Here is a 17139-nt window from a genome sequence, read left to right as displayed (position 1 = left end):
GAAGAAAATTTTGCTGATTAGTCCCAGAGATCCAAGTTTCACAAGCTGTCACTGCACTACGTTTTTTTGGGTTTGACCCGCTGGGGCTTAGAACTGGAGCTGAGGGAGCTGATTTCAAACCCTGATGATCCTCCTATATGTTGAAGAGGTTCATTTAGGAGTTTGGCTCAAACAGGGACATGGTTACTGGTCAAGAACATCCTTAGAATTTTTCAGTGTCTTTGAGAGGCTCAGATATTTGCCAAACGCACATACAACAAGCACGGACAAAGATCCCTGCCGGCCACGGTATCGGGGAAGATAGTACCTACGTTACTGTATTTTTTTGCCTCTTAAAGCTTATCACACATACACTTATTTCCAATTTCTGAAAACTATTTGCAAGCTTCCAAGTCCTCATTCTCACAATTTAAAACTGTATGCATCGTTCTAGGGCTTTGTAACAGAAACATAAATGGATGCAGAAAAATCTCAATTTTCTAAAAAGAGCACCTCTATCATTCCACAAGGCCAATACCCTGTCAATGGTGTGTGTGTGTGTGTGCTGAAATTCATTGCATCTCTTTGGTCTTTTGCCTCCTTTGCTGTTTTGTGCAGTCATCTGTTACTTCTCATTTTTCTTAGCTTTCTTTCTGAAGTGACCTGTTCTTAGCCTGCTTTCTTATAGAAACACCATTTATGGAATCATGTGGTCTGCACAGTCAGTATTAGCCTCTCCCTAACTTTTTAACCACTTAGTATCAAGCAAAATTAATAAAAAAGATGCAGTTTAAAACATATACTATGACTTTCCATTACTGGAGGACATAGACTCAAGTTAGCAATGCACTAACTTGAGCCACAGGATAGCAGACCACTCGAGAGCTCTTCTCCCCTAATTGGTTTTAGCTTTTGTCTCTTCATCATTTATCCAGTGTCAAAATTATATATAAACCGGTAAGAACAGATGCACAAATTACAACAATTGTTGAGGGATATAAATATAACATAAGACAAGAGAAGTTAATCTATCCCCATCCAAAACTGTGCCTCTGTTTTAGAGCTTCTGTAAGAGGCCTTTAAATAGTTTTGTAAAGTTCAGTGCATTACTGAATAAAAAAGTTTAACTGATTTTCCTTTTCAGTCATTATAGTCTAAGGGGGAAGCAAAAAGGTAGGATGATTTTAACAAGAACCTCTTCAAATGTTATATAAATTCAGTGTTCTTAAAACCACTTTGAATGTTAACTACATGACTAAGTAGTTTGTTAGCTGAAAATTAACCAAGTCTTTACAGAAGGAAAAAAATCTCTACAAGCAAGTAAAGTTTTGGTCAGAGAAGACTCAATTTTCCTTGTCAAGGTAACTCCAGAATACAGAAGACTGGTGGTGGATTAGTTTAATAAACATAATTTGATGAATTTTTTTACTATAAGTTTGATACATTTGCTTTCACTATCAGGCCAATCAGCAGACTTACATTTTTTTAAAATTGTATTTATTTTTAGTACTACTGAAGAAAAAAGAGAATTCAAATAACCTTGATGAGTTAAAATGCTGCTCTGTAAACTTCTGCAGGCACCTTCATTATTTTCTCCAAATTACTATTCACAGTATTTCATCATTAAAACATCTAACACTCTTCAATCCATCACCCTGTGAACTTCACAGACCCTTGTGTAAACTCAGAATAGCAGGGTGTGAATTATACATCACAGGCCCTTCCTAATTGCTGATGGCTTGCTGGTGGCTGCAGATCTGCAGTCACCTGGCACGCTACACTTTTGGGATGTTATCTTTATTACAACACACGTGTTTAAGTAATGCATCCAGCGGGGTGCCTTGCAGCTAGTTATTTATCTGTTTTGTTCTTCAGAGGGTACAAGGCTCTCTCACGCTCCTGAAGACACCAGGAGTTCCCAGTAGGGACCAAGATCACAATATATTCCCAGTTCAAAAAGAAATATTTGCAGACAGAGAGTTGAATACTTAAACAAGGGAGTATGTATTTATTCTTCTTAAAGGGTGCTGTGCACATGCACAAACAAGTAGATTTGATAAAATATATAAACCTGCTCAATTCTTTGGCTTAAAAGTTTTCAAGACCGAACGATCAACACAAATGTATTGAAAAAAAGGAGTGACCCTGGGTTGAAAGACCCCCTTTAATATTAACAGCCACACTTATTGCACAGCTTTGATGTCAAGTTCAGGTGTAACAATGGTTGCAAACTAAGCAAATGCCTTTAGACGTGGATTTTAGCTTAAATGCCTTTCTCCAAAAGATACTGATTTTTCCACTCAAAACCAACAAATTGGCTAGGAAGAGTCAAGTGATTAGTGGTAGTAAGAGCAGAGTAATTCGCCTTCACCCGTGGGGCGAAACCTACTTCCACACTTCCTAAAAGTTATTGCTAACTTAAAAAAAAAAAGTCATTAATTTTTCTGGAAAATGAAAAAGCCAAGATTCACTCCAGGCAGACACATGTGAAGTTTCCAGGAGTTGGCTCTTGACAGGGAAATAGAAGAGTTTCCGTGTAGGTAAAATTCACTGCTGTCATTTGGGGAAAGGCGTGGGAAAGCTGATAGTTTCCCTCCTACTCACTTTTCTCAGCCTACAGCCTCAACCAGAAGTTACAGCAATTAAATGCAGGGGGGGCCCTGAACCCACATGAAACCCACACAGTTCCCACCCTACACCTGCAAAAATAACCTTCTACTGCTTTGCGGGCATATGCCTCGAATGAAAAAAAAAAAGGAGGTAGAGAACTTGCTAAGACTTGATGCTGAGAGACAACCAATCGACCCATGACCACATTTTGGGAGGAGGCTGAAGCTCATGGAGTGGCAGGGAGAGCAGTACCAGGAAGCAAGATGTGGATAAAACCTGCACTTTCTTCTTTTTCCTGCTGCTCTTCCTCATCTTCAAACATAAACCATCCTTTTCATTTTGCCTCCCGCCACAAAAGGGGAGAAGACAAGGAAGGAGATGGATTATACAGTAAGTATTAAAAACAGTTACTGCTCTTGCCCTTTCTGGGCAATGAGGCCTGTAATAGAAATTAAAGCTACCTAAACTTTGGCTGAGATGAGAGATCTGGGGAATCTTTGAAAAAAGCCATGGAAGAACTGTCAGAAATTTAGACATGGCATACTGTAGCTTTATCTATTAAAGATGGTAAATTGATCTGGTTTCTGCTTAGCTTCAGCAACCTCTCATGGAAAAGCATGAAAAGAGAATCAGGATGAGCTCCTGAACAAAATCAGCCCATTGGCATAACTACTTCCAAAGGCAACCCCCTGTCTGACCCAGGCTTGGGGTCATTATAAACTCATTTAGCATTTCAAAAGGTACTGTTAGCAAGGCAGAAAAAACAGCCTCATGCCCGTACTCACCAAAAAGAATACACCACTCAACAGCACATTGCTATGGCAATTATGGCAATCCCAGCATTAATATGTCCAGTTACAGCTACATCCTGGGAACCCTCCTACTAGCTGCGATCAGAGCTCAGCTTTGTACTACTATTGATAAGCCCTTTAACACCAAGTAACGCAAGACTAGATGTCGTGAGTGCGAGGACAATGGGAAGAGGGAGGAAAAAGGCATTTGCTCAGTTGAAATTTTCACAAATGTCACAGCGCACAATTACATAGCACCTTGCAATCTAAGAATTTAACACACTTCCATCAGCAACTAATTAAGCATCACGATGCCTAGAAGGCAAAGAGGTTAAGTTGTCACAGCTGGTCTGAATATCCTGACACTCGGCACTCACAAGTGCAACTATTTCTTCATTTTTAAGGGGACAATTTTTGGTGTTAGAATAATGGTGTTTTTAAGGGGACAATTTTTGGTGTTAGAATATAATAAAATCAGAAAACTTGTTAAAAATGTTCTTGATTTACAAAGGTGAAAGCAAATGGACTGTTTCATTTCTGCAAATGGTTTAGTTCAAGTTGTCAAGATGTTTAAAAAACTCTGAGATCAGGTTAATGTTGTTGAGTAAATGATTCATGGGAATTATGTGAAGGGGAGAAGAGAGGAAACTGTCACTTTCACCATGCTTGGATGCCAGCCCTAAAATAAGCTCCTTGAAACAGTTCATCAAAGGAATTTCAATGACAAAGCCAACCTTTATCCCTTCACAGAGGACTTCAAACCTCCTTTTATAGCACAGAGATTACTATATTTGGCCAAACTTAGATAACATTAAAGCCATTATCACTGCTGTGAGATACTATAAATAGCAATAGTAATGTAAAACATTTAAAATTCTGCCTGGGAAGCACGATAAACAATATTATCTATGCATATTTTAAGGTTTGTCTATCAGACATAATCTCATTCATGATAACTTGAACCAATTTACTTACATAATTCACCTTGTTTACCCAAAATTACTTGCATAGTCTTGGGAACTCCTTTCCTGATTGCACTTGACAATAGACTTTATATTTAACACACACAAATGTGGGAAAGGTCAAATCACACTCTGAGATTCTGAATTTGTCAAAGTTAATTCTCATTCAATAAATCAGGACGGGAACTGTTTTCGGTCTCTGTTAAAAGTTTCTGTTCATTTGCATCAAAAAAGAGTGTATTAACCCCAAACCTCGGCATCTTAGTTTTGTCATCACCCTAAATTCTTCAGAAGAACATAATCCCAAAACAAATTTTGCTGCCAAAAAATGACAGGAAATTATATTTTCATTGTGGATAAATTAGTCTCTGAACTTTACTTTCCATAACAATAAGCAGGAGATTATGAACTCATTCACAGGAAGTCCTGATAAGGCTCTAAAAAGATTTGCTTTTACCCATTCAGGACAGAAAGACCACTGTATTTTGCATAAAAACCTCATCTTTCCCTGTATAAAGAGATAGCCCACCCTCTAAGTGAAGCATAACACTGTAAGAAATATCATGGCAGAACTACCCCTTATAAAGGATCATGGCTGTGTTTTACAGAACTACTGGCACCTGAGGAAGATGTCTTTTCTACATAGGTTTTTAACTGACTTCTTTTTTCTTAAGAAAAAAAAAAAGTGTGTAAACTTTTTATAAAGAAAAAAAAAGCATGTAATCTAGTATCTAAAACTAAGCATAACACAGAAGAACCGGTCATTTAAAGACTCATCATTTTAAAACAGACACCCCTCACACACACACAGAGTAACTTCACATAATTTTAGACTAGTATTTTCTGCTGGTAGAGTGGTTTGGGTTTGTTTTTTAATTAAAATTAGAGGTGGTCCCAAAAGCCCAGACCCAATCATCCCTGAAAATTAAAATATTTAATCTTGTCTGGAACAGAATTTAGTAAACCATTTCTCCCACACAAAATGTCAAACCAGGCTAAGTGCAAGAGGTTGCGTTCCTAATGCCTCCTCAGTTCAAAGGGCCAAAGTTAAACCTGGCTGGATTGAAACCTCCAGCATCAGTGAGGCTCATTATTTCCACATTGACCATGAAATTGGTGAGCAACCTCACCTTGAAGATCCAGTAAAAATTAAGATCTTGGTCTCTGCGCATTATGACAGCAATCAAACTTTGAAATCAATAGGTAATGAAAATTCCCATCCATTATACTTTCATTTATAATCTCCCTTTTTAACTAATCTGGGAGACAGGGAAGAGGTCTGCTGGACACAGCTGATGGAGGAGGGAAACCTGCACCTCTGTGCAGACACACAGACCTTCCCACTTGTATGAACTGCAGAGGAAATGCTCCTGCTCATAAATCATCAACAGGAAGCCAGATTCAATGGCTGGGCACAGCACCCTTGCACCGACTTCACATACTTCTCAATTGCCTTGACACAATAACCTTTAGCTCATAAAAACTTAGAGCTTATGACATTTTTGAATAGTGACAAAAACAAAACAAAATTGCTTGGAGCGTTCTCATCTCAAAAGCCTCCCCTTGAGCATTTCCCACGAAAAGTAAAGAGCGTGCTTGCTTTTATTCAGCCAGTTCATTAATCCACATCATTGAGACACTACCCCCCACCACCAGCGTATTTCTGTGTGCACATAAATGCTTCAAAATCATCTACAGTCATTCCCACTAGAGGTGGTTTCAGTGCACCCAGGCAAGAGCAAAGGCTCCATGCTGAACTCCTAGTGTGAAATGAGTCATTTGTTCCAAATCGTGTTTCCTTTTTTCAATATTCATACTTAGTTATTCATTTCCCTAAAGTACATGAAAATGAGTTGTTCCTAAGTTACCTTCTATTTGCTCTCAGCACATATACTATTTTATTCCTATTTCTTATCTCCCTTTTCCAGCCTTTTCCATGATCGCAGTGGGCTCTGATTTAGGACCTTGTAGTCACAGACAACAAAGTCCATACTTCGAGGAAGGTAGCATTTAAGTTCTTTTGACATCTTTTGAGACCTCAGCCTCCCTTTGCACTGGAGACAGCACCTGCAAGGGCTTGATCCCTAAATGCTCATTACCATGAGTAACAAAGTTAAAATTACTTTTAGGCTGCAGAAGATAATCTATTATGGAAGTGTTCACATTATTCAATAAATAACACAAGATGTGAGAATTAAATGTTTGCAAGCTTCCTGTTAGCAACCCATCAGGACAGTCCAAGGAACTGATTTGGTGCACATACCCATTTATGTATACATTTCATTTTTTATGTTATTTCACAGCCATAACCAAAAAACTGTTTCTCTCTATATAGTCTGGGTCATGCGTCAGTTTTTTTATCTTTTGAGATCTCCCTGTCTCCATGCCAGCCACTATCTTCAGGCCATTTTTTCCAATCATAATCATTCCATCCGATTCCCCCCTCCCTTTAAAACTGTTAATTTTTCAATTAAGTTTATTATTGTTTATTTAGTGGCATAGTTAACATTTCAAATAAACATCATCCTAAAGAGATAATCACTTTTACCAAGATTTGACTCTACTGAACAACTTTCAAACCTGCAAATAAGGACACATGGAAATTGATGTGAAAGACTATAATACCATACTGACTAGTCTCATGTCATGTCTAACGAATTGCATTCAGTTTGAATGTCAAGCTGACCTTTGAGTACTGAAAAAAAGCAATTTCTCTATTAAGAAAATTCACAAATGGCATATATCACAAGAAATTTATGCACCTTCTTGACCAAGCTCAATGCCATTAAGGAAAAAATAAATGTAAAGACACAAAACCTAATCTAATCTAATGTAGCACATACTCTGCTGAGGACATTCTGGATGGCTTCTTCCCCTCATCTTCATCACCATATGTACATTCTTTCTTTTTCATCACTTAACAATTATTGTCTTTGATATCTGATAATGCTTTTGTCTTCAGTACTGCTAATGGATCTTTATCTGTTTACTGAGTCACAACCAAAAATATGACGGGCTGAAGTTTATCCAATACTGCACACAGACTTGCCCCGATTTCAGCAAGTTTTATCTCAGACTCTGCATTCAACAGTGAGCAATCTCCTCCCAATTTTCTGCTTGTACATTACCTCCCCCTGCTATGTTCAATGCTAAGGACATGTCTTCAAACACTTCAGAATGTCATATGGATTTCACCGCATCATCTCTTGGAGATTATGCAGGGTGCAGTATATTAGAGACGTAAGAAATCCACTTTCATTTGTTGAACACAAAGTATCAAAAAATATAATTCACCCACATACTAAAGCTACCTAAAAGAGAAGTCTATACATGCAGCTTACAGGAAAACCCTGTAAGGAAGGATCAAACCCCAAGGGTTTGATTTTGCATGACCTGTCAGAGATTGGATATCATTTCTTCTGCTCATCCAGGTAGACCAAGGAGCAACACATCGCTGGGTGACTAAGCAGGTTCCAAGGCCTGTCACTAATGGACCCTCTGCTTGTCATTCCCAACTGGCAGAGACCACTCCAGGTGATCTTAACCCCAGTTGAGCTCTGCAGTTCACCCCATGGAAAGCATTGCCAATCTTTAACTTGCATCCCATCATGGCTTATTAGAAGGGTGATTGTGAAAAATAACCAAACCCAAATATACCACTTTCCCTAAACCACTGAGACTCACTCTAGGAAAGGAAGAAAAAAAAAGAACTGAAGAAAGAGATCAGTTGTCTCTGAGAGGAAGATGTTGCAGAAATGTGGCAATCCTCCCCCCATGCTACAAACAAACTTTCAAAAGTCACCTGGTGACACTTTAGAGTCTTTACACTTATTGTGAATTATGTGTCACCCTCGTCTTCTTCCCTGGGTGTTAAGTGCCAAGCACTGGGAGAATTCCTCCTCCCCAGAAACTGGAAGACGGGCTGCTGTTCTTACCTGACGTTGTCATGCTTCTGGATGTAGATCTTATGAAACATCATATCTTCCTGTTTGGCATTAATGTCAGCTTTCATCTCCATGGCAACATGTCGAGGAAGTACAGAGAGCAGGAGACGCTCCTGTGGAGTCAGACAGATGAACCAATTAAAACACCTGCTGCCCAGTTAACAAACACACTTTGCTTCTTACTGGGGAGAAATGAGTCATCAGTTTGGTGAGAGATGAGCACAACCAAGGGAAACGGTCTCCATAAACCCAGCAGCTGATGTCCCAACAAGTCATATGCAATTCTGTCCCAACCCCACAATAAGAATTCAATGATTTTAGAAGAAAAATTATGACTTTTTCATCCCAGCTGCACTGGGCTTGTGATTCATGGTTGCCAATTCTTGCAAATGATGGAGCTATGTAACTCAAAAAGTGCCTGTGCTCTATTCTTGGAAGGACTCAGATAAATGATACTGTCTGACCTCCCACACAGCCTCTCCACACCACCATGAAGTCCTCCTTCACGTAACACCAGAGGACTGATACCCTTGGGCACCATTTAAAATTCCTTCCTTTCCTATCTAATCATCTAAGCACATTCCCCCAACAGGCACAAACCTGTTCTTAGCAGCTAAAAAGTCAATAGGAATGCCCCAACAAAAATTGCATTAAAAGTTAGCCCAACTGTACAATGCTGTATTATACTTCTACACTTGAAAACACTATTAGTGCCCAATTGCATTAAGACCCATAAACCCACCCACTCACCTACAAGAGTATTTTTGATAACCACTTCTGTCATCAACAATTCACAGCTCTCCACCCTCACCTGGTACTTTTATTTATTGATAATAGCTTTAGTGAGACTTCTATAACATTATTTGATAAGCTGTTCTGCATATAGTTTTACATGCTAGGCAAAAATTAGTTCCATGACAAAATGATGACTTTCTGGTAATTTTCCTAAAAACTCACACAAAAGCCTGTCCCTGTTATTATTCTAAATTTGGTGGCAATTTCATGCAGAGGCTATAGAATTTAAATCTGCAGGTAATATGTGCCCCAGGGATGCATTTGTGTATTTCAGGAATCACACCTGAGAAATTCTGCCCAGACCTTCAGTTTATTCCCACCCACATGCCTTGCAGTTCAAAAGAAGTTTTTGCTATGGCTGAAGAAGGTGAGGAGCATCTCCTTTGGGATCAGCTCCACTGCAGACCAACACACTGGAAGTGTTCTGGAATAGGTGAAGAATCCCAAAAGCTTGTGCCATTCTCATCTTTATTATTTTTCTTTCCCTGTAGTGAGCAGAGGGAAGAAAAGGGCCTTCCTTCCTGATGATATAGACACAACATGGCATAAATGAAGGTCCCTAACCATATCTAACAGCTCAGTAATTCTCAACAACGCAGGGAACAGTAGGGCTCAAACGCAGTCCTGACTCAGGTCAGCAATCCTGCACTAATTACTCACGTCACCAAACCTCTAGCCCATACTGCAGTTACAGACACATTCCTGGTTTCTAATTTCTAGTTTTAACTGAAAGTTCCCCATATATTTCTTCCTCTAAGGAGGGAGAGGAACTTTGGGGGGACCAGAAGAAGATGAATTCACTGGAAATGTGCTCAGCATGCACTGAGACCTTTTGTAGTCTATGGCACTGCCCAGTATTTCTTCTTTTTTTTCCCCCTTTAATGTGTACCTTAAAGAGATTGATTCTTGCCTGCGGTCCCTGAAGAGGTAGTAATAACACAGAAAAAAATGTGTTGGAGGGATTTCTATCTCCTCTGTTCAAAACTGCAGCAGTCCTCACAAGGTACTCTCACCTTCACTAGCATACTGCAGGTGCTAACAGTTACGTTCCCAAATTGTTTTTTAAAAAAGATCATGAATCATGCACATGTCCTCAGGCTTCTGCCAGCTATTAGCGTACTCGTTGAGTGCAAAAGCACAACACGTTTGTATGCTTTCCAGAGTAACTGGTGTATACGCTGTTGTCATTTGCATATTATAATAGGCAACCTCAAATGTGTGAAAGCTGCTTTTCAGATGCAACTTTACACATCCCCTAAATAACTCAGAGTGTTCAGGGGCACCCACAGGTTTGGAACATCCCCTGTAGGCACAAGAGCGTGGAGGGATGGTTATTTTTTACTTGCTTGCAAAACAGAGACGTGTTCAGGGGACCAAGTTTCTCCTCCTAATACTCCAAGAGATTTTCACATACATTTCTGTGTAACTTTTGCTTGAGAGCCCCCACCCCTACTCTTTCTGACACCATGGACACTTGCCAGATTAAATCACCAATATTTTCAAGACACTTCAGATCTCCAGAAGATGAACTAAAACTGCTCTAGACTATCACCAATGAGGGAATAAGATAGACTTATCAAGTGAAACAAATGCATGTAGCACAGCTTCCCTTCAGGCAGCAACTAATTAGGAAGTTGAGCCATGTTACAAAGTTAAGCATTATCTTCATTCTGTTTTTTGGGAGCATCATGATAATTGAAAATAACCTCTGAAGCTAACAGGAGGAGGATGTAACAAGTGCCTTCGTAAAGCAGAAGCCATATTGAAAGACTTTCAAAACAACAAAATCGTTACGTTTTATTTCAAATGGAGCACAGAAATTAAAGTCTCCACTAGAGTACAATTTTCATTTTGCTATAATGACTAGAAAGTATTGCAGCCTTCACTGTAAAATCACTTACTACACACCAGTGAGGTGACTGGGACTGCTGTTTTACAAGCATAACAAGGCAGCAGTCTGACCTGATAAAAAAAAAAGCTAGAGCAAATTCATATATAATTCTCACTTCAAAATAAGATGCAAATATAGTTCCACTGAATTATACATTAAACAAATGCATCCTGAGGAGCACTAGTGTCTAGAATAGGCACAGATGAAAGAATACAATACAGATCTATTCTGTTTACATATGTCCACATAGATATACGTACACGTGGGCACACACATCCCTATGATGACTGTACTTCATAGGAATTTGAACTATTTATGTCATACTCTCCCAAGATGATCTCAAAGCCCTACAAATATTTAATGTCTTATGACTACTATCAGGTTCAACACCACTTATTTTTCACCACAAGTTAAGTGACGCAGAGATGAAAAAGAGGAGAGCAACTTTTCAGAGACAAAAGACAAGCAATGCTAGAAGTAAAACTGTGCAGTCCTCATAACCCATCTCTTCCTCAAACCCTAAGTATTTGCTCACTACAGATTGTAGAGAACACCTGTTTTTTCACCCAAGAGTATTTTATTCTAGGCAAGCAACAGTGATTCCTGTTACGGCTCTGCCCTAGCTTATCTCAAACAATAAAATCACATGAAGTCTCTTGTCTGCATTGGACATTCTGGGGTTTTATTTATTTTCTTGCTAATTTTGGGTGCTGGTAGATACTTAATAAAGGCAGACACACATTCCTTTGCCTGGGATAATCTGCCCGCCTTTAGTAGAGAATGGCACACAGGAGCACCATCAGATCTCCAGAAACAGGCAAGCAACGGTAACAGTGCTGGGCTGTGCAGCTGTCTTTCCCTCCACCCCTGTTTGGAGACTAGCTCTCCCAGATGTGGGCTGAGCTGCCCTTATTTGTGTCTGCTGTCACCCCAAGATTACCTCAATGCATTATGCATAGGGATGCATCCAAACTGAACCTGGAGATCAATGTCAGTGCAGGCTGTAGCAGCAAATAATGTTATTAGAAGTGCCCAGCTACCAGGACCCATAATTACTGCTGGAAGTACTGGAGGGTACTTCTAAGTGACTGGCTTTTACACAAGTTTTTCTGATGTCCTGGCTCTCTTCTGTATGGTACTTTCTGGGGAGGGGAAGGAGAAGCAGCCATAAAGCTAGGGCATTTGTCAGGCTTTTTTCATTTACTACTTCTGACACAGAAGCTCCTAAATCCAGAACAGGACAATCATTTGAGCCATGCTGCTAAGGCAGTCTCTCAGCAGGGAGGACAGAGCTGTAATCAGTAAGTGAAAGGGGGTACTTTCTGGCTGAGTTCTTTCCTCCATTTCAAGGTGTGGAAGGAGGAGTGGTTGCTTCTTTCATCTTTCTGAGACTACATTCGTTACAAAGGAAAAAGAAGCGTTGAGCACAAATCTTGTTTTTATACATATCCTATAAAAATAAGGCATGCGTAGACATTATTTCACAGTAAGGGTTAAACAGCAGCATGTCAGCCAGAAGTACCCTATGAAACACTGCCAAAAAACAAATCCATAGATGCAGATGGACTGAGACACGAGGGAAAATTAAACTGTGTTGCCACAGAGATGCAAAGACACTCCAGTTGATTCATTTCGCTGACCTCTTTCCCAAACCCACAACCAAGCTCTTGAGATATCTCCCAAGGGAAGAATGGAAGCCCTGTTTCATGATTCATGTCAACTCAGACTGGACAGACCACTACAAGATGTACTGCAGGGCAGAGATGCGTGTTAACAAGGGAATAGTCAAGCTGCCCCAAAACGTCTTTTGTATCTAATTCTGAGGACACAAGTGAGTTGTTGCAAGAGAACCCACAAATGAATTAGGGAAGTAGATATGTTCGGCACCCTTGACAACTAGGCTGTATGCTGGCAGCAACAGGTCTTTTTATAGCAAAAAAATATTTAAGTTGGCGATGGATCTTATTTTTTGAACAAATACAATTCACTTGAGGCCTATAAGGAATACAGAGGTGTGCAAGAAGGTAGGAACCTTTGGGAAAGGCAGAAAGACCTCTTTGGAAGCATCAAGGGAGAGTATGTTCTACGGATCAATTTTTACTTTTCAGCCTGCCTTACAGCTACCTGTTGGCAGTGGTTTTGCTGACAAACACACCACATTTTGAGCTTACAAAGACAGTCATCTGAAGCCTGTGTGTTGCATCTGCATTCAACATGTGCCTTCAATGATGGGTGCAGAGTCTCTGCATACTGTGTAATTTTAACCCACAGAGCACAGAGCGCAGGATTTGTTGACATCTGTGGAGAAGTCCATCAGGGTATTGAGGAAGAAATACTCCCCTGAGGTCTCTTTCAAAGCTTTAAAAATCCTGCCCTCTACCATCAGCCTGTTCCTGCCTGGATTAGTCAAGAAGCAAGAGTCCTGCAAATCCCATCCTACAAGAACAATTAGCATGCTAATTCTGCTTCAGCAATTTCATTTTTTAATTTCCCACTGTTGCTCTTACCTGCTGCTGGTTTTCTCTTTGAGAATGCAGCCTGGCTTGTATGCATTCCCTGGTCTCCTGGAAAGCCTGTCTTTGGGACACCTCTGCTGGGTAATGGGTACACACGCCTACAATGTTTGTACAGGAGAAGATGAGAACATTGGAGACCAGCTGCAACAGAAGAAAAAAAAAAAGAAAAATATTTGGTTACACTTTGGAAACCTGCCACCTGTAACAAAGCACCACCCAGAACCTCCTTCCACGACTCCTTAATCCAAGTCATGTTTAAGCCTCAAACTCTTAATTCCAGTATATTTTACCTCTCTAGTCTTTAAAATATAAACCTTCCATTTATGGCCTCAAATATATGTTATTAACACTGTGTATTACTTCACTGGTAAAAAATACGATTCCACTGGTCATTCTGTAATCTTGCTTTTGGTAATCCAGTATCTTGGAACTACTGCAACAGAAATCTATCTGAAACAGCATCATTGCTGTGTCAGCTAAGACTCCTGCAGACAGGTCTGACAGAGGAACACAAATATTTACATGTTTGTGTACCTACATATCCGGCTTGAAAACATACCAAAGATACATTAAACCATTATTTTGAAATGGTGCTTAAAATACCAAAGGGAAAATGTTGGTATTCATAAGGCTTATGAAATATCTTTTTTAGTCTAGTTCCAACTCAAAATTTTATGTTCCTAGATAAAAAAAAAAAAACAACCCAAAGTTTTTTACATTTCTGTGAACATGACTATAGAAAGAGTTGTTAAATCTGACACATATTTGGACTGGACAAGCACAAAGGAAAAGCTACATCACTCTTCTGCTTCCACATGGGTAAGGAAGCAGTCACGTAACTTTTGCTGAAAACTAGGGTTGCAATCTTTTATTACCCAAGTATCTTTTAATAAAAAGGAAAAAAAAAATCCATGCCCATTGGCGGCATTTGGTTCATGAAAAATGTTCAATACTGCTTCAGATGGTATCATGTAAATGTTTCCCTTAACAGAGGTCAGTCACAGTATAACTTTTTGAGAATTGCACATGCTGTTCTGCATCTCCCTCTGAGGACAGATTTATTTGAAACACCTCTCATCTCTTCCAGAGAGAAAGATTGCCAGACCTGCAAGATTCTTAAAAATACGGACCTTTGATCTATTCCCTAATGAGTCCAAATATACCCTTCACCTTTATTACTTTTTGACTGCAGATAATGCCCAGCCCATTCCCTGAAAATACATAGCCAGGCTTGGAAGGGCAAGCCCTGAAGTCACAGGGGGTGCTCAGGGTTCCCCAGACCAACTTGGTCACGGTGCAGGAGAGAAGAACCCTCCCTGTGTCAAATACAGACCCACATTTCAAAGGGTAACAACCTCTCCAAGAAACCCCACTGAGATTACTCTAACTCTTTGACTACATCCATGCACTAAGGACAGCAACAATGATTTTATTAACAACTCTGCCTTCAAACAGGATTTAGGCAGAAAAACCTCATCTTTCAGCTCAAAATAAGCAAAACCTTAAACTACAGCCAGCTGAGGGACTTTTCCTCCCTGTGGATGGCTGCCAGTAGATGGCAACACTCCAACTTCCCAAGCTCCTGCATCAAAGTGCTGCATTTTGGGCTACAGCCCCACAATGAATTCCCACACTTATGTATCATACTACAATACAAAAACCTGCACAGATACCCACTGGTGATTATCATCAATACCAGCTATATATATTTGCATATAACTGATTTCCAAGGAGGAAACTATTCCCATCCCCTATTGATTGCTCCCTCCATCCAAAGAGTCCGCAATTCAGAGACAGATAGGGCTATTGAAGGTGCAGGTCATACACGTGAACATGAAATAAACCACACATTCCCTTCACAATTATATTCTGATTCAGCTCTTTCTAACACTGGATGGATCCTGCCAGATCCAAGGTCCTCCGTTTCTCCCCAAAATCTGACCAGATACCAGTCAACTTCCACTCAGATCCTGTCCAGTTACCCTAACCCAGTGCTGCATCCAACAGGCATTTGATGGTATTTTTTGCTGATAATGAGAATTTTTAAGTATGCAAATTTTCACCATAATATTAAAAAACCCACTAGTGCTTATTATAATGAAGAAACATCTTAAAAAGAGAGCAGAAATAGTTTTTCTAGGAGTTACTCTGATTCCTGCTCCATGGCTGCACTGTTTGCGACTCAGCCTGTGAGCAACCCTTCAACAAGCTCAGTACAGTTACTATGGACTCAAAGAGGTTAACAATAAATAGCTTCTTTTACATGGCCAGATTACAGCCAGACTCCCAAATCCTCTCTATTGGAGCTATTCAGTTATTCGGTAAGTAGAAAATTTGTCAGGGCATATAAAACAGCACAACCACGCACCATATATCTGAAATGGATAAAGCTGAGAGCACAGAGGATTTTAAGGAAATATACAGTTTTATTTTCTACCCCAAGAATCTGAGCCTTCGTTTCTCTTACAGTCAACAGCGTAAACCCAAAACAAACTCCCCAAAACAGTGACTCAACTCTTGCACCAAGAACAGGAGACAATGTGGTTTAGATGCCAGGCAAAATATCAGGAGTTAACAGAGCAGAAAAAAAGGAGCACCTCAGTCCTAAAAACAAGCTTCTTTTGGGGTACATCTTGGTGCCAACAAAAAGTCCTCCCAGTGAGGCTCACCCATGAAGATACCATTGTCATGATGGTGCCTTAAATAGCCCAACTGTACAGTTCAAGGCACACGATTCATGTTACACATTGAGAACAACATTGTCAAAGGGGAGTATAAAAAACATCATCAGACTTGACATCATTGATAATGTTTGTTGAACGCTAAGCAATTTAACTTTTCAGCACTCACTGATGTCATTTTACACAAACCCAAGAGACTCAGATGACCATGCTTCATCAAGTAGGAATAAGAACTATATTGCAATGTCATTTTTAAGTAGCAGGGGAGAGACATCCATATTTATTCTGTTAAGTAGAAGCTCATTTAATCCACAGTATGGCATCTTTGCGACACCCTGAAACATAAGGGGAGAAATTACACTGTAATGTTGAAAGATTTGCAGAGATTTAAAACTCAAGCTCCTACTACTTGCAACAACAGTTGTGAGCAAAAGCATTTTGCTCAATATCTGCTCACAATCATTTTCTTCAGAGGTGTTTTGAAATATATTAAAGCAAAAAAAAAAAAAAAAGAAAAGAAAAAGGCTTTCTAATCTCATTAATTTTTTTTGCAGTTCTCTGTCTTAATAAAATAAATTTATATCCTGTTTGCCAAATGGTACTACTTGCTTATCAGCTCCCTTGCCATTTTGCTATGGTAACCAGCTTCAGTCCCAGGAGGAAAGATAGATATGTAGATATTAAAAAACTGATTCCCTAAGCTTTATGGCCTGAAAAGTAAAAACATATTATGGCAACTATTTCAGACAATCTGTGCTTGAAGAGCTGTTCAAGGCAATGAGAAAATATAGTTGTCTATTTTGTAGTTGATTTCCTGCCTAGCTAGAGATTTAGGCTAAGAAGAGTCCCATTATTTGGAAACTAATAGTTTATAAAAGACTATTTTGCTTACATATAACTACTAGATAAGCTATTAAATCTGCCTGCAGTATAGTCACATTTAAGTATTTCATAAACTAATACGTTTACT

The 17139-nt window shown here is 39.5% G+C and overlaps 1 protein-coding gene across 2 annotated transcripts in view; it reads right to left on the bottom strand.

Annotated features, from left to right (window-relative positions):
- ADCY5 (adenylate cyclase 5) overlaps positions 1–17139 on the bottom strand; it is a 223479-nt gene that overhangs the window by 79771 nt on the left and 126569 nt on the right. For both annotated transcript variants that reach the window (XM_014939150.1, XM_014939142.1), the window contains 2 exons: positions 13480–13629; positions 8278–8399 (listed from right to left, as the gene is read on the bottom strand). In XM_014939150.1, coding sequence (XP_014794636.1) covers positions 8278–8399; positions 13480–13629 — 272 coding nt within the window. The remainder of the gene's footprint in view (positions 1–8277; positions 8400–13479; positions 13630–17139) is intronic.

Source organism: Calidris pugnax, unplaced genomic scaffold, assembly GCF_001431845.1.
Source record: "Calidris pugnax isolate Ruff unplaced genomic scaffold, ASM143184v1 scaffold21, whole genome shotgun sequence".
In the NCBI taxonomy this organism is placed as follows: domain Eukaryota; kingdom Metazoa; phylum Chordata; class Aves; order Charadriiformes; family Scolopacidae; genus Calidris; species Calidris pugnax.
This window is presented reverse-complemented; position numbering and strand designations above follow the sequence as displayed.